Here is a 27520-nt window from a genome sequence, read left to right on the forward strand (position 1 = left end):
CCACTCTGTGTTCTACATTCTATGTGTTCTCATTTCACCCTCACAATACTCTGAGCTAGGTTGTCATTATTATTCCCATGTATGAGAAAACTGAAACTCAGAGTGATTAAGTGAGTCACATGTAATTGTAACCCGACTTCAAGTTCATACTCTTAATCAACTCCCTCCCTTTTATAATAGAACACAGAACTTAAAAATAATAAAGAAAAGAGTTTATTCAACTCATGTTTATTATTTTCCTGTTCAAAGCACTGTCTTTCAGGCACTGTAAGGAACGTGATAATGATTAAGAAATGATTCCCATCTTTCACAAAGGAAATAAAAGGAAGAAGCATCAAGATCAGTTTGATTAAAAGAATATTTATTAAGTACCCTCTATGGGCCGGGCGCTATATCAAGCAAGGCCCAGTCTCTATCTTTGGGGAATTGTATCATTTCATTAGGGAGACATCAATGCAAGGCAGATAATTTTAAGGGTGATAACAGAACCAGAATTATACAAAGTGGCCGGTTATTGGATAGACCAAATACTGCAATGATTCCAGTAAGAGAAGTTAGTTTTCCAGAGTAATAGGGATGTAGAGAACTCACCTCAGGAAGTATTTATCTTCAGGATAATGTTAGTTAATCATTACAGAAATATTAACTCCCTGGCAAATATTCCCCAAATTTGTTTCTGTCCCAGTTCTCCTTAGCCGCCTAGACAAATTGCCTTGACTGTAGTTTCCTAGGGAAAGTTAAAAAGGTGGCAGGTGAGTCCTTGGACGTAAGTCAAGTACACCTTGCCTGTGGACAAAAATGCCCAGTTTCCTTTGGAGCAGTGTGACTGAGCACTGCTTTTTCTACCACTTCCTTAGTTCTGAGAAGCACAGGTGAGCCAAGCCAGGAGTGGAGGTCAAAATGCAATTGTTTTTGAATGGTGATTTCTGTTGTAATGCCAGAGGCTATGGTGAAAAGTTAGGAGTGGTGTTTCCTAGTAGCAGAATGTTAAAGCACACCTATGTGGGTCCTTCTCACTACCAGCCTTGTATCTTCACTTATATCCCATTTGTCTGATATTCGTGGAATGAGCTGTTCCCTCAAAGCAAATTTTCTTGATCAATAAAACCTATCTATTTAACTCTTTGCCTTAGAAATTGCTAAAACAACTATTTTCTGATTTTTTGCCTTCTTAAACAGAGTATGTTGGGCTTCTCATCATCTTTTATTCAACCAGTCAGTACCTTGATGGGTAGCGGTTATTCTGGGTTGTACTACCATCGAACCCTCAGAAGTTTTGGAGGTTTGGGCTGATTTTCCCTTACATTGACAGCCCAAGGCTGCCATATTTTTGTGGCTCTAATGACAGGTTTTGTGGGTTTTTTGTTTTCTTTTTTTAGTATATGTGCTGCCAAAGCGAGCACGGGTTTTTTGTTTTCTTTTTCTGAGCTGTGAATCACTTTTTCCCAGTGCTTGCTTTAGTTGGGATATTCCTTTTTTCTTTGCTTCTTGCTCCCTTCCTCTATAATCTGCTGATTTGAATACAAGTGGGCTGTTACATGACCTGTCATTTCACTTAGCAGAATTTATGTGGTCTGCCCTTTGTGTTTTCATATGTTAAGATTGTACGTGCTTAAAATGAATGGGATTTTATCAAACTAAAAGAAGCCATCGACAAAAAAAGAGGCAACCAACCGAATGGGAGAAAATTTTTACAAATAACGCCTCCAATAAAGGGCTAATATCCAAAATATATAAGGAATTCATACAACTCAACAACAAAAAAACAAACAATCCAATTGAAAAATGGGCAGAGGACCTGAATACACATTTCTCCAAAGAGGACATACAAATGGTCAATAGCCATATGAGAAAATGTTCAACATCACTAATCATCAGAGAAATGCAAATAAAACCACAATGAGATATCACCTCACACCAGTTAGAATGGCTATTATCAGACAAAAGTAACAAGTGTTGGAGAGGCTGTGGAGAAAAAGGAACCCTCATACACTGTTGGTGGGAATGCAGATTGGTGCAGCCGCTGTGGAAGGCAGTGTAAAGGTTCCTCAAAAAATTAAGAACAGAATTACCATATAACCCAGCATTCCCTCTCCTGGGTATTTACCCAAAATATAGGAAAACATTTATCCATAAAGATATATGTGCTCCTATGTTCATTGCAGCTTTATTTATTCTGGCCAAGACATGGAAACAACCAGTGTCCTTTGACAGATGATTGGATAAAGAAGATGTGGTATATATACACAATGGAATACTATTCTGCCATAAGAAAAGATGAAATAGTACCATTTGTGACAACATGGATGGATCTTGAGATTATTATGCTAAGTGAAATAAGTCAGAGAGAAAAAGTCAAGAACCGAATGACTTCACTGATATGTGGATATAAAACTGAAAACAACAAAAGAACAAGACAAACAAATGAAGAAACAAAAACTCATAGACACAGACAATAGTTTAGTGGTTACCAGAGGGTAAGGGGGTAGGCGGGTGGTAGATGAGGGTAAAGGGGGTCAAATACATGGTGATAGAAGAACTGACTCTGGGTGGTGAACACAAAATGTGATATATAGATGATGTATTACAGAATTGTACACCTGAAATCTATGTAACTTTACTAACAATTGTCATCCCAATAAACTTTAATTAAAAAAAAGAAAAAAGATTGCACCTGCTAATTCCCCAAGATTACACCCAATATAAAAGTTTTGTTAAAATGGTGAGTGTGTGTGTGTGTGTGTGTGTGTGTGTGACAAGTTTTACTCCCCCCATTTTTAATGGTCACAGATGTATGTGTGTTTCATATTTCATGTTCATTCAGTCTAGTAATTTATATTTCTATAAAATATTTATATTTCATTTAACCATTACAAATTGTTGACATACAGTTATTTATAATATTTCCATTTAAAATGTTTGGTTGCACTCATTTTCTCTTTATATTATTTTTTTGGAGTCTGTAATTTCTTCTTTATCAAACTTGCCATGGATTTGCTTATATTATTTCTTTTTTCAAAGAATTCGATTTTGGTTCTGTAGATTTCAAAAAATATATTAATGTATGCTCTTGTTTGTTTTGTTTTATTCTGCGTTCTTTGAATTTACTCTGCTCTTTTATATAAGATTTTAATTTGGACATTTAGCTCATTAATTTTCCATCTAAATATATGCAATTTAAGGCTATAATTTTCTTTCTAATGCAATACCCACATCTGGAAAGTTTTATTATACATAGTTTTCATTGTCTTTTGGTTAATAATAATCTAATCTTCATTATGTTTTCTTGGTAGTCCAAGGAACATTTAGAATGAATATATATATATATATATATATATATATATACACACACACACACACACACACACACACACACACACACACACACACACATACTGGGGGTGTCCAAAAAATTGAAGAGATGTTATCTTAAAATGTGTATACTTTTTTTTTTTTTGGTACCCTCTGTATATTTGAGTTTCTAAATATTTAAAGTGGGAGCATTTCAAATCTGTGTTTGTGTGCATATGTGTTGGGGGAGATGGGTTCAGATTTTTATCCATTAAGGTCAGATAATGTTGTCTGTATGACACTAATCCTTTGGGATATGTTGAGAGTTTTCATCGTCTAACATGGTCAGTTTTATAAATGTCTTATGCATGATTTAGTAGAATGTTTTAATACTTATAAATGCAATTATGCATGCAAGTATTTTATATATTTATATCTTTATCTGCTTGATCTATTTATTACTGATTATGTTCAATCTCCCTCTGGAATGGTAAGCTTATTGACTTTTCTTTATAATTATGCAAGATTGCTTTTTATGTATTTTGAGGCTCTGCTATTGGGTACCTAGAGATTGGGGACTGTTAATCCCTTTCTGGTGCATGATGTACTTAATCATTATACTCATATAAACATTCTATTGACCCTTTCCCCCCATTAATGCTTTTACCTTAAAGCCTAGTTTTCCAATATTACATCAGTTTTCTTTTATTACTATCTGCCTGGCATATCCTGTCCATCCCTTATTTTTCAACCTATCTGTGTTAATACTGTGGGAATTTTTTGTAAATAGTTATCCTAAGATATATTCTAATTGAGAATCCTTGTCTTTTACCTAGTAAGTTTAATTCATCTATTGTAAATTTTGATATGTTTGACTATACCATTTGGTTTTGCATTTTCTATTTTCCATACTTTTTTGCTTTAATTCTTTTTCTTCTATTGGATTAATAACTTTTTTCTTTTTTCTTTTTTATTTTACCACCCTTCTGTTTGGAAGTTACACACTATTTTTCCTTAATAGTGTCTTGCCATGAATTCTTACCTTAAGAATTAAAGTTAAAGTTAGCCAGTATCTCTTGCTCTCCTCTCATGCATGCAAGAACATTAGAATAATTTAACATAGTTTCCACTTTTTCTAGAATTTTAATTTACCTTTTTAATGTCCCAATTAATTATACATGAAATTATTAATATTATTATTTTACATTTTACATTTATTATTTTACATTTAGACTTACTTGTCTGTTTACTGATTTCTTTGCTTATCATTGCATCTTGTATGCCACTTTATTCCTTTCTTTTTGATTTAATACGTTTTTCATAAAGTACATCCTTTCATAATTTTTTCAACAAAGTCTGTAAATGTTGTATTCTCTCAGGCCTTATTTGTTAGAAAATGTCTTTATATTGCCCTCACTTTGAGTGATAGCTAAGTATAAAAACTTAGGTTGGCATTTACCTCTCTTCAGCGTTTTGCAGCTAATATTCCAGTAGCTTCTGGCCATTATTTTGCCAGAGAAATCTGCTTTGAGCATACTTGCTATTCTTTTTTGAGGTCATTTCATTTCATTTATTTTATGCTTTGCATTTAATATACGTTAGCTTCTCTAAGATGTGTTTTGGTGTCCATTATTTCTATTTTAAGCATCCCAATGCTTACTGGATTTTTGAATCTATGTTTTCATATCTTTGAAACATTCTGGAAAATGGTAGACGCATTAATTTTTTAATATATTTTTAAAACAATCCCAGACTTATAGATGAATAGTAAGTATAGCACACAAAACTATTTTCATGAAAACTATTTGATAATAAGTTGCCCCATCTTTTAAGAATACTTAGTGTATGTAGAATAAGGATATTCTCCTATACAATCATGATAAATCCTTCAAAATTAGGAAATTATAACACTGATATATTACTTCCATTCAATCCTTAGACCTCATTCAAATTTTGCCAGTTATTAAGTCTGTTATAGCAAAAGAAACCAGTCTAGAATTTTGTGTTACATTTAGTTGTCATGTCTCTTGACATTAGTTGGAGCAGTTTCTTAGTTTTTCTTTGACTTTCATGACCATTTGACATTTGAAAATTACAGACCGGTTATTTTGTAGAGTCCTTCAATTTGTGTTTGTCAGGATAAAATTCAAGTCATGCATCTTTGGTAGGAATATCACAGAAGTGTTCTTCTCATTGCATCCTATCAGGTGGCACATTATTATTATTATTATTATTATTATTATTATTATTATTATTATTATTTGGTGTTTACTTTCATCATTTGATTAAGGTGATGTCTGCCAGGCTTTTCGTCTGTAAAGTTACTCTTATTTTCACCCTTTGTAATTAGTAATTATCAGTATGAACTCATGATTTCCTGTTTTATTCAAGGAGTTACAATCTATTCCTGCATTATTTATTTTGATGTTCAAATTGTCCATAATTTGGCCAGTGGGAGCTTCTATAAGTTGGCTTCTGTGCCCTTTTGGTATGTCCCACTCACTCTTTCAGTGCTTCCTTGCTTTCTGCAACAATATGCTCCAGTATCATTGTTTTTCCTCTGCTTGGATCCTGGAATCAACCAATTTCCCAAGAAACCCTGGTTCTTTGTAGTAGAGAATAACATTGAGAAGGCGCTACATGAGTTCATTGCTTTTGAAGCGTTGCTGCTCCTAGACCCTCAGAAAACAGAGATAAAAAGTGTGTGTGTGCGTGTGTGTGTTTGTGTATTCACATCTCACATCTACATTTATTTCACGCTGACACTCCTGATTCCATTTCAGCGTCACAGAGACCATTCTAGTTTTCTTCCTTTCTTTGTTTCAGACAGTGAGAAACCTGGTTTCTGTTATCCTACTAACATATTAATTACTTGACCAATTATTCTGTAAAACTGCTGCCATGTCCTCTGCGTGGATGCCCTCCTCAGCATTCTATGGCTTCCTCATCCCACGTGGAGCTGTCCATTGCCCCCACATGGGAACACCATGCTCAATCCCCTGTATTCCTTTTCTATGTCTGCTTACACATTCGGGCAGTAGCCCTCCTCACCCCACCAGGACGTTCTGAACGTCCTCTAGTGTTCATGTCTCCCTTATCCTCCTGGGCTCTAGCAGTCTTTGCCAGGCTGTCCATATAAATGGATGTCTTCCTCAGCCTGCCCAGCTTCCGAACCCCCTGTGCCAGTGCCTCCTTACCCAGAATGAACCCCGTCTTCACAATGGGTCTCCCTTTCATATGAATACCCTTCTCACCCTGCACAGGCTTTGATCCCCATACCTGAGCCACTTCCTTCAACATCCCCACCACTGTTAGCCTCATGACACCCCGTGTTGAGGCACCTCATTGTGTGAACTCCTCCATTACCTTGCTCAGGCTACAACACCCGGTACAAAAGAGCCGTGTGCACACTATCCGTCTTCACACTGCTTGGCCTCTGAAACTCGTGCCGGGCTTGCCCCGTGTTTGGACTCCCTCCCCGGGTTCTGGCGATGTGAATGCCCTCCTCATTCTGCTTGAGCTCTCGCCACCTGATGGTTTTATGACTGAATTCCCCAGGAAGGGAAACGGTTCTACTTTTTTTTTGAGCTTATATGAGAAAATTGTTAGGGGTTTTAATTCTGTTATCTATACCTCTTAAAATCTCTGATTAATCTTAATCTCTTATTTTTTTAATTAACATTTTCTATTTATTTACCACTTCTTGCTGTATTCTGTGTATTTTCTTGAGAATTTAAGTTTGTTACTTCCCCCTTTACTTAAGTCTATTCTGTTTTTTTCTCTTAATTTACATTTGTTTTATTTAAATAATTATATTTTATTTCTAGAAGTAGAATTTTTTTCTTGTAAAATACCACCTGTTTATTTTTTATAGGCTTTTTTCTTAGAGCTTTAAATGTCTTCTTTTGTCTCTTTAATAGTTTATAATAATTTCATATATGTGTTCTTTTTCAATACGTTTTTAGATTGTTCTCTTATCATTGTCCCTGGGATATGGATTCCTTTGTTTGCTCATGGTTTATTATCTTTTTCATTGTTTTGTAATTTTTTATTGTGAGCTTATTTGTTGCTAGAGTTGTTTCTGTAGAAATTCCGTGCAGTCTTAGTTGTAGAAGTATCTTCCACAATGCTTAAAAAAAAACAGCTTTATTAAAATAAACTAACATGTAACACACACACACACACACACATTGAAAATGTGCAGTTTGATAAGTTTTGACATATGTATACACTAATGAAACCATCACCACAATTAAAATAATGAACTTGTCTACCATCCTCAAACGTTTCATTCGCCTTTAAAATCTTACTCCTCCCTGTTCAGAGGCAACCACTGACTTGCTTCTGTTATTATAGATAAACTTGGATTTTCTAGAATTTTAGACAAATGGAATCATACAATATATATTCTATTTAGTTGTTTTCACTTGACATAACTATTTTCAGATTCATTCATGTTGTGTGAACCAACAGTTTATTCCTTTTTACTGCTGTATTGTATCCCATGTGTGGCTGTACCACAATTTATTTACCCATTCACTTATTGGTGGACATTTGAGTTGTTTACAATTTTTGGTTATTACAAATAAAATGGCACACATAAAATGGTAGAATTCTTTGTGTAAACATATGCTCTCTTTTCGCTTGGGTAGACCTAGGAATGGATTAACTGTGTCATGTTGTAAGCATATGTTTGATTCTTTAAGAAGCTGTCAGATTAAAATTATTTTCCAGTGTACATTTCCAACAGTAATGTATGAGTTCCAATTGTTCGACATTCTTAACGCTTGGCATGATCTTTTTTTTTTTTTTTTTTTTTTTTTTTTATTTGAGCTATTCTAAGAGGTGTGTAGTTTTTATAAAAGGCTTTCCAGTGGTATCACTGCCCTAGGAACAACTATTTACATGGATTTCTTGACCTGAAGATTCTGGCATTACATACAATGATATTTTTTACTCCAATCCTGTTTTGTGCTTTATCTTTAGCTTATTTTTCTTGGGAGATTTGCAAATAAGCTTTCTTATCTTCTTGAATAGTGTCAGAATTTCTCTAGTTTCATTTCATTGAAAAAGGAAGGGCTTCCTCTCCTTATGTGGGATTAATACTTAAACTCTTAGCCAACAGAGCTGTGTAATGACTCAGCTCCAGTTTCAGATTCCTCTTAAATTTTTACTGCTTAGAATTTCCAAGGCTTATTTGCAAGCATGGTCACAAAGCAACGATTAAAACGAATCTTTAAAAAATATATAAAATGCATTATTTCTCTGTGTTTGCAGCATAAGAGGTCCAAGTTCAGATTACAGTGTTACTGAAACCAGAACTCTTTGGTTAGCTTAGTACTGTGATTAATATGAGGTCGAACAATTAAGTTCACGAACTCATCCTAGAAAAAATGCTACATACCTCATTGGAGAAAATCACTATAGTCACCATCAAAATGACTGTATAGCTTCCCCTTGGGAAGCTATGCACTGATGCCAGTGCTTAGTCCACCCTTCAGAGCAATTTTGGAACTCTTTTTCTAGAAGAGCCATCAGAGCTGTCGTTGTATTACCCTTGATGTCCTGAATGTCGTCAAAATGTCTTCCTTTCAATATTTCCTTTATCTTCAGGTAAAGAAAGAAGTCATTGGGGGCCAGACCAGGTGAGTAGGGAGGGTGTTCCAATTCAGTTATTTGTTTACTGGCTAAAAACTCCCTCAGAGACAGTGCTGTGTGAGCTGGTACATTGTGGTGATACAAGAGCCATTAATTGTTGATGAAAAGTTCAGGTCATTTTTGTCTAACCTTTTCATGCAGCCTTTTCAGCACTTCCAAATAGTAAACTTGGTTAACTGTTTGTCCAGTTGGTACAAATTCATAATGAACAATCCCTCTGTTATCAAAAAAAGGTTAGCAACATCGTTGCAACACGTTCGCGAACTGAATTGTCAGACCTCATATGTGTGGTCCTGATATTCTGAATTGCAAAGCTGAGAGTATTTCCTATAGAAATCTTGTTTTCATGGTGCTTAGAGACTGCAGTCAGAATAGTACAGCTATATTATAGATTACATACTCTTATATACTGGCCTAAGAAGTGAGCCATGGGGAACTAGTTACTGAATTCCAAACAACTGAACTACAAGTAAAATTTTGAAAGTAACCAGTATGTGGCTTAAGCACTGCCCACGAGTATGTTGAATTTGTGTTGATGGTATCAAAGCTCGTGTGTGTGTGTGTGTGTGTGTGTGTGTGTGTGTGTGTGTAATTTAACATATAAATAATATGTACCATAAGTTTTAAAAATTTATATTGGCGCTCACCCTTTTTATGCTTTAGTACTATAAGTCTTACAGGAGAAAAGATTTTTATTTTCTTAACTTTCGCAAGCCAAATGTGGGTAGTAAGCTTGGTATCTTCCTCCTACCTTTTATCTTTGACACTTTTAATGTGATCGAACATATACTACTAAGTTACAGGACACAACTTATTAATTTATTTTAAGAACTTAAAGCATTATGCATTCCCAAATTATTTGTATTTCTGAAAAGAATGCCTATTTGGGGAAACATTTGATTCAGTGTTTCACAAAATATACTACACATATCACTAGGTGATGTTTCAGATCATTTTTGGTGGTACATAGGCCCTTGTAACTAACATATGAAGGTAGTAATTTCATGAAAATCGTTGCTTAGGAAGATACTAAATACAAAAAAGGGTCAAATAAAAATTATTAAAAATAGGATAGATGGAACATGAATATGACAGAAATTATGACGATCATACATCAATCTTTGAAAACTAGGAAACACTGATTTTATGGAAAAGGTTTACATTTTAGTAGCAAAGTTTAGATATCTGTTAGCTGAGATGACATTTCTGAGGAGAGATTCTGCAATGCTGTCTTTAAATTATAGTGTGTATACAGACAGCCCTTTTCTTCTTGAGAGTCCTAGCTGGGCTTTGGAGAGATCAGGATCACACACAGGCAGAGCTGCGTGTGGAGTGGGCAGTCTGCTCCTGTCCTCTTCATCAGCATCAGTAATCAATAATGGAAATAAAAGGCATTCCTCTTTGACAGATTAACACTGGGTCCATGGTGGTTTCAATGTCTAATGGCTACCGTCCCTAACTAGTGGGGCAGCTACCCATCCCCATAGCTCTGGGAGAACACATCATTCACATGTGTATCTTTATAAATCCACTTTGTGATGCGATCAGTTCCCTCAAATCAAAGAATGATGACTGTACACTTCTTCCCTTCTCTGTGTTTCCAGGATTCTCTCACCATGAGGTCCTCCCTGCAGGTGGTGGCACTCTGGGGCAAGAAGGCCCCTTCCCACAGCATCACGGCCATCATGATCACTGATGACCAGCAAACAATTGTGACTGGGAGTCAAGAGGGTCAGCTCTGTCTCTGGAATCTATCACCTGAACTAAAGGTTAGTGGAAACTATTCATATTGAAACAGGCAACGCTCACAAAAATGAGCATAGCTTGCTTCTTCTATCTACGATGGCGGTGGAAGGTTTGCATGATTGTCAGGGAGATACTTACTAAAGTCATAAATTGGTTTTACTTCCGGATTCGGAGAAAAGTGAAGTATTATATGGTGGATCAAGATCATATCAGAAAATTATATTATGAATATTGCTAATCTTAGCTACCAGTTAAGTATTATCACCCTTTAAGCTATGCTGAGTTTTACTATTTCATATCCTGAATTATATGTTTAAGTAACTGAACTACAGACATGTAAGTATAATTCTAAAAATTATGGCTCATTAATCTAAACAAAGGGCACCCTAGAAAACCACTATTAACTAAGTGAGTAATATCTTAATTATCTGGGTGTTTCTGTCAGGTGGCCTTCTTGCTATTCTTTTAGTCTCTGCTTGCTTGTGATTTTTACAGATCACATCAAAAAGCTCTAAATCCAATTTACTATTGTCGCTCTCCTACTTCAGAACCTGACCTCATCTAGGATTTGGCCCATTGATTAGCAATTAATTGTCCCTGTCCCAAGTCATAAACATTTAACATATTGGAATAGATATTTGCTTAGCTCTAGCAGCCTCTAGACCCAATTTGAACATTTAAACTAATGATGTACTTAAAGTATACTGCCCTCATTAAGTAGCCTTTTAAAAATCAAAGACTGTTTCTAGCCTTTAAAGTTTGTCACTTTAAAACCTAAATTAACAATTAATTGTAATTCTATTTTATAGTGTAATTAGTTAACATCCCCCAGCACTGAAGGACTGCCAAGAACTGCAAAGCAGAGCAGCTCAGCTCAATGTTCACGAACATTCCTGAAACAGGGAACTGATATTATTGCAACAGTTGAACTTTGAAAATGGTGGTCTTCACATTTATTATCTCTTATAGTTTAAACTCAGACCCCTAAATGGCTTAAAAGGCCTTGCTACTCTTTTTAATGCTGAAGTGTTACACTTTCTGGCTGCAATAGTTGTCTTCTAATATGTAGGTTGCTATAAGCTTAAGAAATTTTGAATCCTAGCCTCTGTATCTTTTTACATGTGTTCTGGTATTTATTTAACATACATTTATTGAGTGGATATTCTAAGTAAGGCAGTCTGTTAGGTACCTGAGTTCAAACATGAATGAGAAGACCTGGTACTGGCCGCCCAAGAGACTGTAGTAGAAGAAAGAGAGAGGCTAATGCAGTGCAGTTATGTTATAACACAACGTATTGGAAGGAGAGAGTGGTCTGTTCTGCATCTTCCCTGGGAGACATCATGCCATGCTTTTCTTAGGAGGGAGTCTTTTGCTTGGGGTTACAGCAGTGGTTCTTAATAGAGAGTGATTTTATCCCCAAGAATCATTTGGCAATGTCTGCAGACATTTTTGGTTGTTACACCTGGAGGAAGGAGGATGCTACTGGCATCGAGTGGGTAGAGGCCAGGGATGCTGTAAAATCCTGTAGTGAACAGGACAGCCCCTCACAACAAAGAGTTATCCCATCCAAAATGCCAACAGTGCTGACAGTGAGAAATCCACGGTTGGAGATACAGTGTTGGAATGGAATGCAATCGGTGGAGGTGGAAGAAACAAGGGGAACCATTGAGATTTAAGTAGGGGACTGGATCAGCTTTGAATTTAGGAAACTTACTATGAGGACATTGTGAGAAAGTTAATAACATGAATACTATATTGATTAGTAGGAATGTGAGATTTTCCATGTGAGAGTTCCCCTTAACATTTTCTGTGGCTGACCATCGGGCCAGAAAGAATGAATATCTCTTATTTTTCCTGTGAATCTCACCCCTTCATGTCAATGGATCAACTAATAGCAGGGAAAACTCTAGGCTTTTCAAAACTCATGGGCCTTTTTGAGTTCCCAACAAATCTTCTTGCTATGTGTAAGACAGTCAAGTGAGTGATCCATTGTTGATATTTTAATGCTTAGTAGTTTAGTTTGATTTTTATTTGAAAAAATGTATAAATAAAGGCATAGTTTGGGCAGGGGAAGAAGAAAGGAAGCATTGAGAACATGGCAGATTGTAAGAGAGGATGTAACTATGTGGGTGATAAAGTAGCTGTAGGACAACTTGAAGCCAAAGAGCATATCAGGGGGAGGGCAGCAGGAAGGGAAGAAGGCAGTTTCAGGGGTTGGGGTGTAAAGTGCCCGGAAGAACCATTTATTTCCAATTCATACTACATTTGGAAAGCTCATTTCCCTCTACAAAAGGATTTTGGTAAGAGAATACATCCGGTTTTATGATCTTAAACACTCTCTTGCCACCATGTAAAGTGGAAAGAAAAACAAACCTAAGAACACTTACTTATGTATGCAGTCATTGGACAAGTTACACAGACTTTTCTGTTTGTTTGTTTTTGTTCTAGGTGTAAATCCCTCCCTCAAGTTTCTCAGAGTCTAATGTAGGAGACAGACTTGTTAATAGGAAGTTGTAAAGCAGTAGAGTACATTCTGTCTCTATTTATATGTGTAATCTATGTATATCATATAAGTGCAATCATACAATATTTATCCTTTTGTGATTGGCTTATTTCACTTAGAATAATATCCTTACAGTTCATCCATGTTGTAGCGTGTGTTAGAATTTCCTACCCTTTTAAGGCTGAGAAATATTCTATTGTATGTCTGTAACACATTTTGTTTATTCACCCATGCGTCAACAGACACTTGGGTTGCTTCTACCTTTTGTCTAATGTGCTGCTGTGAACCTTGGGGTACAAATATATGTTTGAGTCCCTGCTTTCACTTCTTTGGGGTATATATCCAAAAGTTGAATTTCTACATCATATGGTAGTTCAATTTTAAATTTTTTGAGGGAACTGCCAAACTGGTTTACATAGCAGTTATTCCATTTTACTTTCCCACCAGTAATGTGCAAGGGTTCCAATTTCTCCACATCCTCACCAACACTTATTATTTTCTGTTTTGTAATAGCCATCTGAATCAGAGTGAAGTGGTATCTCATTGTGGTTCTGAAGAGAAAGGCTTTCTGAGGGTGATGTTTGATCTGAGTTCTAAAGGACGCACAGGATGTGAATAGGAAAAGAAGGTGGGAGGATAAATGTGAGAATAAATGTGTGTGAAAAACATGAATATTTCACCTTCAGGGAACTGGTAAAAGTAGGTGAGTAGGCCTCGAAGATAGAGGGTAAGCTAGAAGTGAAAGATACATCTAGAAAAGATGGAGCAGACCCAATATGGAATCTGACATGCTGAGGAGTTTAGATTTTTTTAAGAGCAAGAGCTAATAGTGTTAATGTAACTAACACTACATGCTAATTAAAAGTGATGTTATTAAGGGATTTGAGGATGTTTCATGCAAAGAGATGACATAACACTATTTTATTATATTAGGTTGGTGCAAAAGTAATTGCGATTTAAAAGACGAAAAACAGTTGCAAAAACCACAATTACTTTTTCACCAACCTAATATTTATGATTCAGACTATCCCTGGGTATTGATGTGAAGGGCATATTGAAGGGAAGGAAAAATGAGATAAGGGACAGGGATTATGAGTAGCAGACTCCTATAGCTTTTTAGTCAAGGAAGTTTTTGAGCATGAACCAAATCAGTGGTAAGGGGACCAGAGAGGAGATGAAACCTGGAAAGCTGTTAAGAAGAGAGAACAGACAGAACTGAGCAACAGTTGGATGTGGGGTAAAGAAGCAGGAACAGTCAAGGATACCTTTCAGATTTGGGGGTTTGGGTGATGGATGGGACTGGTTGGATAATGGTATCAGGGGTATTTATATAAGGAATAGAGGGGATTAAAGAATAGGGAGGGAAAGAAGGTGATTTAAGTTCTGGACATTTTGGGATATCTACATATTCATCAGGGGACTGGGTACACATCTCAATCTTCACCTGTCCATGGTTGGTGAGATGGCAGGGTGCAGAGAGGTTGGAGAATCAGTCTCCCTGTACTGGGCTTCTCATCACATGCCTAGGTGATGCATGCTGCTTTCAGGCTCAGGGTCGGACTCCCAGAGCCCTCTAGTTTCCCCAGAACTTTGTGAGGTCTACCAATGAGGAGCTCCCCCAAGTCCCATGCTAGGACCTTCCTCCCTTGAGTCTCCTGGTATCGATTGCTGGTATTTATCACACCTTCAAGCATAGATAAAGATGAGTAGAACATCCTCTCAGATATGTTCCCTTAGTATTGGAATGTTCTATTTTCTTCCTGCTTAATACTCAGAAGGAAACATAACAATGACAAAATGAAGAACATTGATATTGTATAGAAAGAAAGAGTGGAGATATCTGGGTCAAGTTCTAGCTCTGATATTTACCAACTCTTTGTTATTGGACAAATGATTTATATTCTTTGAACCTCCGTCTCCTCACCTGTGAAATAGTGATTAAACACTGTTCATAGTTGTACAAGTACCAGGAATATGGTAGATGCTTTTCAACTTGCGTGTTCTTTTCCCTTTCCCATTTGTGCTACTGGAAGTACCTGGGGCGGGGTGGGGAGCAGGGAGCCATACCTCACAGAGGTGGAGTCAATGACTAGCAGTAAACATCTCCTGGATTTCATCATAACAATGACAGAGCGTGATTGTAGAATGCTTTTGTTGTTCTTCACAGCAGTTCTAAAATATGATAAAATGCGGAAAGGATAGTGAATTGTCACAGCTCACTCAACTACTTGTGGGGATTTAGTAGCAGAATAGGACTTTGTGTGAAAGGCAATGGTGTTCCATTCAGAAATTTTGTCCATAGTGGATTTTCTCTGGAGGAGGGAATATTTGCAAATTAAGCAACTCATTGCTTAATTTGATCTGCAATATATTGGAAATGGGGTTAAATTCATAGGAGTATGCATTCCCAAATGTGATGATGGGGAAACATATCATGTGTTTCTGAGATGGAACCTTCTGGATTTCTCAGGGAAAAAGGTAGAGTCAGAACTTGGGCTGTATGTGTTTCTGATGAACCACAAAACTCTCTTTGTAGAACTAGAAATTTAGTCTGATAACAGACTTTTTAAAGAAGTATTTCTGATTATGATAGAAATACGATGAAGGCAGAGAACAAGGATTTGTCCTCATTGATATGGTTGGGTTATCATCTACATACATCTGTGTTTGCATAGTTCAGAAAAAAACAACATTAATTTATTTGGAAATTAGATTTTTATGACTTATGAGACACATTTTATTAACCACCAGTTTTCTAGTTATTTACATTAAATTTTTAGCCCCTTAATGACAATCCCTTCTCCATTTTAGGGGATCTTGCATGTCTTCTGTTTTATAGTTTGATTTTTATCATCTTGTTTTACAAAACAATGAGGAATAGACTGCTTTCACAAATGAGATAATGGAATGATTAGCCCTTAGCTCCATATTTTTAAATTCCCAGATGGAGAAAAACACTGGCATTTTAAATAATAGATCACTTGCAATTTTATTTTTAACATAGAAATGTTAATATAACTATTTCAGAGGCAAGAAGCCAAATAAGGTATTATAAAGGTTACAAAAAGATCTTTTCTTTGTGCTTTATAAACTAATTTCTGAATTCTGAAATTTGCATATTAATATTCTATCATTTGAAGCACACTTGTGCATAATAAATGTCAACACTGACTTTTATATTTAAAACCTAGATGTTGTAAAACAGGTCTGGCAGTCTTCTAGGTTTCGTGATGGATACAAAACCAAAAACAAACACATACAATTTGTACAACACAGTGCCTTTATTTAGAAGTTTATTGTTGTGTGGGTTTTGATATGCCATGTTTCCTAAAACTTATGTTCAGCAAAAACATAATATAACAGGATTTCCTTATCATAGTTGTGACTATACTGGGAGTACCAAAAAAATGTATGAGTATACAAGTGGACACTGTTCAACATTGCTCAAGCAGTAGTTTGCCATAATCAGAAGTGTCTGGAGGCTGATGGTAACCACTTTGAGCATCTCTTGTAATTGCAGAAGTCAAACATGACTTGTATGCATCTTTTGTTACTGGGGTATATACTGTTTTTCCCCCAAAATAAGACCTAGCCAGACCATCAGCTCTAATCCGTCTTTTGGAGCAAAAATTAATATAAGACCCGGTCTTATATAAGACCCAGTTATATTATATTATATTATATTATATTATATTATATTATATTATATTATAGACCGGTCTTATAATAAAATAAGACCAGGTCTTATATTAATTTTTGCTCCAAAGATACGTTAGAACTGATGGTCCAGCTAGGTCTTATTTTCGGGGAAACACGGTATTGAGTATTACAATTTTAATAGTTTTCCTTTATTAAAATATGATATACATTTTTTGGCACCTCTGTATGTGTAATGTCATGTTTATATTTTTAACTGAAAAATTTATAGCTGTTTAAAAGCTTACTCTCATCATTTACAGATTTCAGCAAAAGAACTTCTGTTTGGTCATTTGGCTTCAGTAACGTGTTTGGCAAGAGCGAGAGACTTCTCTAAACAGCCTTATATCGTTAGTGCTGCTGAAAATGGGTAGGTACGGTGTGTGGGACTTTGTATTTGTCTCCATTTCCTTTATGGTTTTAAAAACTGATGGGATACAGAATTCTAGTATCTCATCTAAGGCCGAAGGAAACCTTAGTGATTAACATGTTCCTTCGACATACAGGAAAATTTAGATCTTGAACAGTTGAGTGATTTGTGTGATGGTCCCAAGGAATATAATTAATACTGACTCCTAATATTTAAACATCTCAACGTGTGTATCAGGCTTTGTGGCAGACTCACTGTGTAAAGGATACTGGCAAATGCCACCTATCATAGAATTAAAAATGGAAAAGTCTGGGTGCTTGTCTTTTTTCATGTAGTAACGCACATTGAGCTTTTAAGCAAACCCATCCAAACCTTCATGGTTTTGTGAAACAATTTAATAGTTGCAGTCTTCATGTTGTGTGCTTGTCTGAAATTATTACAGGAAGGGGAGAGAGAAATTAAACAGGAAGGGGCGAGAATTCAATTGTAAGTAGAATGGTGGGAGAGAGAAGGGAAAGGAACATAGACGGTGATTTGGGAGTCATTTCATAGAAATGAGGTTTGTTCTGATGAAATAGAACTTAGTTGTAGGAAAAAGTCCCACTGAGGGAAGAGCTACTAGGAACTAGTCTCCACTGATGAGTTATTTGCCAAAGTGTACTCAGGAATGCAGAATCAAGTTAGCATGTATTTGTGAATAAATGATTGGGTTACTGGTTAAAACAAAAGAACCCCTCTTTTGATTTTAATCTGAGGAAAAATTATATGGCTCTGAATTCTGAGAACCAAAAGAATGAAAAATCAAGTGGCCAACTTGTGGAAACTAAATAGTTTATAATAAAATGGCTAGAGGAACTGATATCAAAGAAGTACCTATTCTCATAGCTTATACCAAAGCCATAATTGTTATACTTAGATTGAATTTTGAATAAGGCTAAAGTGAAATGTCCTAGTACATTCTTTTTTAACAATGGCCAATAACTTCCATACAATAGGGATGCCACAAAGCCTGTGACACATGCAGAATATTTATTCTCACTCTAGAGAATTAGGGGGATGGTGAATTTTTTTCTGAGACTACTTGGGGAACTGAAAAAAGTAATAGCTACCGTGTTTCCCCGAAAATAAGACTGAGTCTTATATTAAGGTTTGCTCCAAAAGACGCATTAGGGCTTACATTCAGGGGATGTCATCCTGAAAAATCATGCTAGGGCTTATTTTCTGGTTAGGTCTTATTTTCGGGGGAACACAGTAAGTGAGAAACAGAGCTGAAAAGTAACTGAGTTCCAGCTTGAAGTTTTTGTCCATAGTGGTCAATTTTCAGAAAAAAATCTAGGATTATGGACATATTCTTGATGATAGATTAATTCATCTGTATGAGCCATACAGTATGATTGTTAAATAGCCAAGGAGTCTGGTTTGGTCTGACTTTTCCAATATGGTTTGAATTTTCTAGAACTGTGTTCCCTTTGGTGTCCAAAACTGGGCCTGCACCTATCATACAATTATATTAGCTACTGTGTACTTGACATATTCTAATATAATTCTAATATAACATATTCTAATTTAGTAAATTATTACATTTACTAGACTTGGCCTATTACCCCCAAACAACAATGATTTAGTTTTAGTTTTTAGAAGTCCCAGGAAGTGACTGTGGGCTTTGCATTTCTGCCTCCAAGAGGATCAAAGGGGACCCAAAATTGCCTCATGATGCAGTTTTTCACTTCTTCCCCAAAGTATTGTGTAGGCATAAATGTGTATGCATACATCCTAAGATGCAGGAATCCCAGTGAACTGTAGGATAAATGAAAGGAAATAAACACTTGGAGACCTGATGATGAAATGATACAATGCTAAAAAAAAAAAGAGAGAGTGAGAGAGAGTCAGAAAGAGAGAGAGAGAAGATCCTGAAAGTGGTCAGTAAGAAAAAGTATTATTTACAAAAGAATGTTAAATAAACTGAGAGCTGACTTCTCAACAGTAAAATGAAACGACACAGTGGTGAAATATCTTCAAAAGGTTGAGAGAAAATGTCAGTCAACTTAGAATTATATCTTGAGCAAAAATATCTTCAAAATATGAATACAAAATAGTAACATTTAAGACATATACTGATAAAACTTGTAATCACTGCCAACAGGGCCTCTATAAAGAACTAAATTTTAAATTATATTCTTCAGTAAGAACAATGATTTCAGAAGGAAAATCAGATGGAAGAAGGAATATTGAACAAAATGCAGCAAATATTTAAAAAATTTAAATAAACACTGACTATAAGACACTATAATGTTAATGGACACTTCCCATCCCCACCCTCCCCCTACACAATCCTAATGGACAATTGCATATAATAGTGTAATGATCAGATTCCATGTATTCTGGTTTTTTAGAGGTAGGTAACTTAATCAAAAGGTGTTGATTAACTTTAGACTTTAAGCTAGATGTGCATGGTGATATTTCCAAGGTAGCTGCTAAAAGAACAGATAAAAAAATAATAAAAGAAATGAAATAGAATACATAGTAACTTCTAACTTAAAAAAAGAAAAAAGAGTGTAATTCAAAGAAGACAAAAATAAATGGGACAATTAGAAAGCACAAAATAAGATAGTTGAAATAACTCTGAATAAAACAGCAATATAAATTATATGAGGGGACTAAACCCTCCAGTTAAATTATAGAGATTGTCAGACAAGACCAAAGAAAAAACAACATAAAGACACAGAAAAGTTAAAAGTAAGTGGGTGGGGAAAGATTTATTAGATGAATGCTATCCAAAATAAGGTTGATATAGCTGTATTAATATTTTATGTTAAGAAATATATGTAGTTAATAAAACTTTAGGGTAAAAAGTCTTGACACTGATAAAGAGGATTTTTTTTTTTTAAGATTTTTTTATTGGGGGAGGGGAACAGGACTTTATTGGGGAACAGTGTGTACTTCCAGGACTTTTTTTTTTCCAAGTCAAGTTGTTATCTTTTCAATCTTAGCTGTGGACGGTGCCATTCAGTTTCAAGTTGTCCTTTCAGTTGTGGAGGGCGCAGCCCAGCTCCAGGTCCAGTTGCCGTTGCTAGTTTCAGGGGGTGGAGTCCACCATCCCTTGTGGAACTCGAAGAATTGAACTGGCGACCTTGTGGTTGAGAGCCCACTGGCCCATGTGGGAATCGAACTGGCAGCCTTCGGAGTTAGGAGCATAGAGCTCTAACCGCTTGCGTCACCGGGCCGGCCCCCTAAAGAGGATCTTTTTACTTATCAATAAAACTTTCAGTCACCAGTAAGAGATAATACTAGGGAGAGAAGCAGTCACTCGGGCTTGTTGGACAGTGCTCTTCAAACCTGAGCTTATATCAGATCACCTGCAGAGCTTGTTTAAATGCAAATTTCTGCGCCCCACTCCTGAAGATATGGTTCAGTTGTTCTGGGCTAAGTTTCGAAGATTGCATTTCCAACACATTCCTGGACAATGCTGATGCTACTGTTTCAGAGAACATATTTGGAGTAGCAAGTCCCCTACATTTAGGGCAGTGAGGTCAAGAATGACTTGGGAAACTCAATGGTGATGACATTATTCATTGAGAATAGGGTACAAAGGAGGGAGGATGTTGTGTTTTATTTTGAACACGAAAAGTGTGCAGTCCTGCAAGTCATCCAGGTGGAGGCATCTGACAGTTGCATATGGAAGTCTAGAGCCCAGTGAATAGGTGTGTGCTTCCAACATCATGTAGATGCTACCTGAAGTCATGGGACTAAATAATTCAGCTAGAGAGTGTGAAATGTGAGAATGTAAGAATGCCTAAAAGAGAAATCTAAGGAACGCCAACATTTAAGAAACAGATGGAAGAAGAGGAACCTGAGAATGCCAAAGGAAACCCAAAAGTATAGTGCAAGCAAGAGAAATTAGAGCTTGAAGAATATAATGGATTTCCAATTCAAGATGGCAAATAAAACATTCATGTTTATCTCTTCTCCATGTAGACACTTCATTAAAATTTGAGCAAAGTAATAGCAATGTTACAAGCACACAAATATGAGAGTAGGAATTAGGAATAGGGCTAAGAGAAAATAGTGTATTTCTGAAAGAGTGATGACTGATTGATTTATCCACTGAATGAATTTTTATTGAGCTGTTGAAAAGGGGATGTAGAGTTGAATAAGAAAAAAAAGGCCTTTTCTCAAAAGGAACTTTTGGTGGGCATTTAAGTTTTCTAATTTTATAAGTTATAGATATTTGCCTCCGTTTTTCTTTTCATTGAAATAAAAAAAAGTTAAGTTTTAAAATTTTGGATATTGTCAAATTTATTTTTTTATAATTAGAAGTTTTTTAATCTATGTACAAATGAGGAACAGTACTTAAAAAGAACAATACGCATTTTAATAGCTAATTTTCATGTTTTCTTATTATGTATTATGCCTATTGTACAGTTCCAGCTAAAATGTCAATGCTACTTTTGATACAAAACAAATTTGCTTTTTCTTTTTTTCTTAAATAGAATTGATAGGCAAAACATATCTTTTTGTTTTGTGATATTGTACTTTTTCATATTTAAAATAGAAAATAAGATAGGCAAAAAACAGCGAAAGCATTGGAATTCAAGAGAGTGTAGAAACATTAGTATTACTGGGGGAGCTTTTACTGATACCCAGGCTCCAACCCTGGAAAATGGGACTTAATTAGCCTGGTTTGATGTCTGGATTGAGTCCCAGACATCAGTGTTTTTTAAAAGCTCTCTGACAATTCTAATGTAAAGCCAGAGTTTCGAAACACTAGTTTGGAGATAGACTTACCTAAAAACAGGTTAACTGGCCAAGAGCTTTTGAAAACCCCACATATGAGGGTTCCAACACAGATCAATGGAATCAGAATCTCTGAGGCTAATTTCTGAAATATTCACAGGTGATTGTTGATGTACAGCTAGAGCTGAGAACCACACTGATACACTCAAACCCTTATAGAGTTAAAATGTTACATTGATGACTGCTTAAAATTCTATTTTTTTTACTTTTGATATATATTTCTTTACCTTTGAGATACATTTTTTTGAATTTGTACATTTCTCCCAGTCTTATTTTTCACACACGTACACACACACACACACACACACACACACACTACACATTTTTTCCTGTTATTGAGTTACATGCCTCAGTTATTTTTGGAATAAGGTTGGATATAAACAGATTAAAAAAATGAATATTTTGTTTCTAGAAAATGGTTTCTCAGCCTCAGTACTAATAACATTTGGACCACTGGAGGATTCTTTGTTGTGGGGGACCATCATATGCGTTATAGGATGTCTAGCACCTTGGCCTTTCTCCACTAGATGTCAGTAGTGTGTTCCTAAATTGTAACAACCCCAAAATATATTTAAACATTTCAAATGTCCTTGTGTGGAGGTGGGAGGGGGAATCACCCCAGGTTGAGAATCACTGATTTGGAGATTGAGTCCCGGTGTTTGGGTAGAAAAACAAAATAGCTTGCAAAAGACCAAATGTGTTTAACATTATCAGTCCATATCTTTTGTTTCTTAACAGCAGCTTCTCCCTTAAAGGCAATAAAGCTTTCATTTTTCTTCCAAGGAAAATTTTGCTTGTATGTTGAAGCTCTCAAAATAGAAGAATATTACCAAACAATCCTGAAACAGCCATTCTGGTTTTTGTGGACAGAAATCATAGAGATTTAAACTGTCTTACACTGGATGTATTTTTGTAGCTGTATTTCATAACTGTGTCTATTTCTTTGCAACATACATGTAACCAAGTCAGAGCTTTCTAAACGATGAGAATTTTCTAGACATTAAGTGGCAAGGATGATTTCAGGATTTCAGAAGCAAAGAAATAAACCCTATCAATGATAGACCAAATGTGGCCTCTTGGTGGCACTGTTTATTTTTTAAAACAATGATACCCGAGCTCCGCAAGATGCAGCAGTTGATGCATTATGCTTTTCAGAATATGTAGTTTAAGTTCAGTGAAATAAACCATTTTCAAGAGGATGCAGTTTCCATGTAAAGATTGTTGTACTGTCACTCTAACAAGCTGTGATGGCTGTATCCCCACAATTTGTTGTATTTCAGGTTGGCGCTAAGGTAAGTTTTGCAGGCTGGTGACAGGGTGTAATTACCCAAACCAAAAGACATAGGTACAGTATGTCATCCCTGCTAACGACTACAACATTTTCTTGCCCAGTAATCTGTAACAAAAAGTCACATAAACGATCAAGCTGCATTTAAGTGTAGCACTAAAGAAAAACTTGGTGGCACAAAAATTATTCCAGCCAATTGAGTGGAAATGACAGAGAATAATACAAAGTTATCTCTGCTAGGGAGATGTGTATTTGGAATGTCACCAACGGACAGTGCGTGGAGAAGGCCACACTACCTTACAGGCACACTGCAATCTGTGTAAGTACATTCACTTCCCTCCGAACCGTTCTGGTTCCTACAGCTCCTTCAGCACACTTCTGTAAACCCATTTGAAGAAATGTCCTTTGGAGGACGTTCTTTTCTTGAATTTTTTATTTTGTCATTGAAGTAGAATATCTTCCGTTTTCATCTGTTATTTTGACTTTTTTCTTCCCCAAAGTTATTGCTCAGCCAATTTTTTTTCTGAGTCTTTTATTTCTGTATCTCTCAACATAGATAAATCTGAAAGACAATTTTATATTTTTCCTTGGGCACACTCACAAAATAAGCACAGACACAAACACACAGAGAGATTCTGTTTTAATGACATGCTGTTTTATAAAGCAAAAAAAGGGTTTATTGCTTTGTTTTGTTTTGTTTTTTACCTTGTTTCCAATTTCAACCTTTTTTGGGAGGATAGGTTCTTAATTTTTTATTTATGAAAAGAGAGCTAGAGGCATAGCCATAACTTGTATAATCACTTTCCAATATTTAAAACTGATTTTGGCTTTTGGTAGATAGACGCCAAGCACATATGTAAGGTAGGTGCATGATTCCAAAGGTGCTGACAGGGTTTTTCATGTTTCACTCATTGCTTTTAGCATGGATGACCTGCACTGCAACATGCACATCCTCCTTTCTGGGACCAAAACCCTGCTCAGTGAGAGGTCATCAAGGGTAGAATATATTACTCAATCTTTAATAAAAGTCATTGTCAGAACTTATTTGGCACAAGAATTGCTTCAGGTGCTCCTCAAACACTTTTATTTCTTTTCACCATGTAGCAATGTTGCTAGGAAAAGGAGCCTGGTTTTGGTTGTTGTTCAGTTCTACACAGCACTCCAGAAATAGTACACTTGTAAGCTTTCCATGATTTGGAATAAGAGTCCTTCTTCACCAAAGATCCCCCTTTCTCTAGACAAACGATGAAATATAAATGAGACTAAAGTGCAAAATCAACACTTTAGAAGTATGGAATAACTGAACTAAAAGAAATTTTAGTGGCTCTACATCGTAATACCTTAATTGAAAGATGATAACACAAAAATCCAGAGAAGTTCCTGCCACAACCAATATCATGTTAGTTGCAAGTGATAATTAAATTTTTGCTTGAATTCCATTTGCATAGTATTACCACTGCTCATTCCGGATGACAGGAGAAGGCTGGCTTCTGTGCTGTGGAGAATATCAAGACATTCTTATAATTGATGCCAAAACTTTGACTCTTGTTCACACTTTTATATCGTGTCAGTCTCCTGATTGGATCAACTGCATGTGCATTGTCCACTCTGTGAGAATTCAAGGTAATAGTTATATATTATATGAGACTAAGATTGCATATAAAATCTATCAGTTCGGAACCATTTGTTAAATTATTGGGCAAGAGTTTAGAATGATTCTTCATGTTTACCTGTTAGTGGGGGTAGTTCCCTAAGGCAGTCAAGAAAAACTGAGCATACCCAGGCCAGTGGTTCAAATTATTGGAAATTTAGCGAGAGGTTAAGATGGAATGGAAAGAGGAGAATCTGTCTTTCCACCACCCAGTTTTGCTTGGTACATTTTAAAAGTGACAAGCAGGTGTTTGTTTGTTGTGGATTAGCAGGACGCTTGGAACTTTTGTCCTGCTGTATCTTCTAGATAGAGTAATGAATTCAGTTTCTGTAATGAGTGACTGCACAGGAAAAGGAAGCCTGGGTCCTTAACTGATTTCTCAACTAGGAAGTGTAATATTGCCAAAATGATGGTTGAAATGCGGTTCTGCCTTTAGTGGTGCTCTCTTATTCCATGGGGGTCACGTTGAAATTTTAAAACAAAATTTAAAATGTGATCTAAAATCTTTGTTTTAAAAAAAAACAACTAAGCAGAATATTTCCATCTACATATCCCCGCATAATCCTTTAATGACTATGAAATAATCTTTAAAGCAACCAGTTTTAGCAATGGCCAGTTGATATGCAACCTTTGCTGTTTTTACAGAAGATTCTCTCTTGGTCGTATCAGTAGCTGGTGAACTCAAAGTATGGGATCTCTCTTCATCTATCAGCAGCATTCAGGTTGGTTTGTGAAAGTCTTTTTTTCTCTAGTTTCAAGCATGTTTATTGAATTTTTGTTTTAAGTTACAAGGATATTACATGCTTACTGTTAGAAGTTAAAATAATATAGAAGGGTATAAATTTTACCTCCGTCTACTTCCGCCATCCCTTTTCCCGCTTCCAATGCCAGGGGTGAGCATTGGTAACAGTTAGATTGTATTCTTTCATCCTTTTCTCCATGTATATACAAATGTTTTTATCTACATGCGCACACACACTGAGTACATTTTTAATTGAAAATGCAAGTCATAGGAGAATCTCTTTCTGTCCCTTACAGTAGAAGACCCGCTTTCTTCTGGCTGTGAGTGGTGGCAGGGAGATCGATGACTGTGAACAGCTAGGGGTCACGTACACTGGGGGTCCAGTGGATTCATTCACCTGCCCCCTAGCATCAGGCTCCAAGTTGAAGTGATGGACAAGAGAACAGTCCTAGTATTTGTTTTGGTGACAAAATTGTTCTGATTGTCCCATGGAGCGCTGGGCTGTCCTTAGGAATGTCTTCGTGGAAGAAGCCTAGGAATCATATTGGCATACTGAGCCTAAGAAACACACACCCGTCATTTTCAGAAACTGAGACTAGAGCATTCTATAGATTCTATGCTGGCCACTCTTCTATCTTTTCAAAGCACTTTGTGTATTTTTCTATTATAGTGATTCAGATACCGCAGGATTTTTAAAAAATTATTTTCTTTCTTTTTTGGGGCGTGGGGGAGGGAGGGTTATATTTCTGCCATGTCTGAAAGTCAGTAACTTATTCTTATCTTTACATTCTCAGCATCCAGCTTCATCCCCCACAGGATGTTTGTTGAATGATTGTATGTAATGAATCCTTGAATCCATATGGGTTGCCTGTTCACGCGTTCTTTTGTAAAGTAACTTTTTAGTTCAGAAAACTTTAAAGGAAAACTGGGGTACTTTTCATTTTATAATAATGGTGTGCTCTATTTCAGGAGTTCAGGGGAGCACATCTTCTGATAAATTACCTAGAACTAGTACTAAAATGTTTTCATTCATTTTGAAGGAAAAGCAAGATATCTATGAAAAGGAATCCAAATTTCTTGACTCGCTGAACTGCCGGACAATACGATTTTGCACATATACAGAGAGACTTCTATTGGTGGTATTTTCTAAATGTTGGAAGGTATTATAAAATAACATAATAAATACCAGTGATATATAAATATATTTTTTTCTTGTTCAGTACAACAATTATACGAATATGATTTAAATGTGATACAAACTCTTTATAACGTTATTACCCGAGCATGGATGACCTATCTTTTATGAATGATTTTTATTAGTTTTCCATTCCTCAGTTGTTTTGCTTCTCAGGATATTATGTAAGTAGTAGTATATGCTCATTTTATTAATAACAAACCATATTAATACTGAGCGTTTATCTCTAGAGTATTTTCAAAAGTTGGTGCTTCCCTAAATTTTAGAATTAAAAAGAAAACTCATACTTTTCACCTACCTAAATTGATCTCATTTATAGATTTTTTTTTTCTTTTCCTGCTCTGTCACTACATTTGTTTTTAGGGAATATGTATACCTTTCTTTTAAATCTATTCATTGATGTCTCTAAGAAGAAACAAACAAACAAAGTTACCATCACTTGATAGCATCCTTTTTTTCTTTTAATGTTTGATATACCTGACTCAGTTAACAACACAGTGTTGTCTTACTTACATGCTGATGTTTTTAAGTGAAACTGCAAAGTGTATGGTCTAACAAAGGATTTCTGCTGTATAAACCTTTTTTG

The 27520-nt window shown here is 35.9% G+C and overlaps 1 protein-coding gene across 3 annotated transcripts in view; it reads left to right on the forward strand.

The window, feature by feature from the left end:
* WDR72 (WD repeat domain 72) overlaps positions 1-27520 on the forward strand; it is a 204887-nt gene that overhangs the window by 17911 nt on the left and 159456 nt on the right. For all 3 annotated transcript variants that reach the window (XM_033107033.1, XM_033107034.1, XM_033107032.1), the window contains exons 2-7: positions 10554-10718; positions 17158-17264; positions 23587-23665; positions 24795-24969; positions 25643-25719; positions 26780-26899. In XM_033107033.1, the coding sequence (XP_032962924.1) occupies positions 10566-10718; positions 17158-17264; positions 23587-23665; positions 24795-24969; positions 25643-25719; positions 26780-26899 (711 nt within the window). In that variant the 5' untranslated portion in view covers positions 10554-10565. The remainder of the gene's footprint in view (positions 1-10553; positions 10719-17157; positions 17265-23586; positions 23666-24794; positions 24970-25642; positions 25720-26779; positions 26900-27520) is intronic.

This window comes from Rhinolophus ferrumequinum, chromosome 6 (genome assembly GCF_004115265.2).
Source record: "Rhinolophus ferrumequinum isolate MPI-CBG mRhiFer1 chromosome 6, mRhiFer1_v1.p, whole genome shotgun sequence".
NCBI lineage: Eukaryota > Metazoa > Chordata > Mammalia > Chiroptera > Rhinolophidae > Rhinolophus > Rhinolophus ferrumequinum.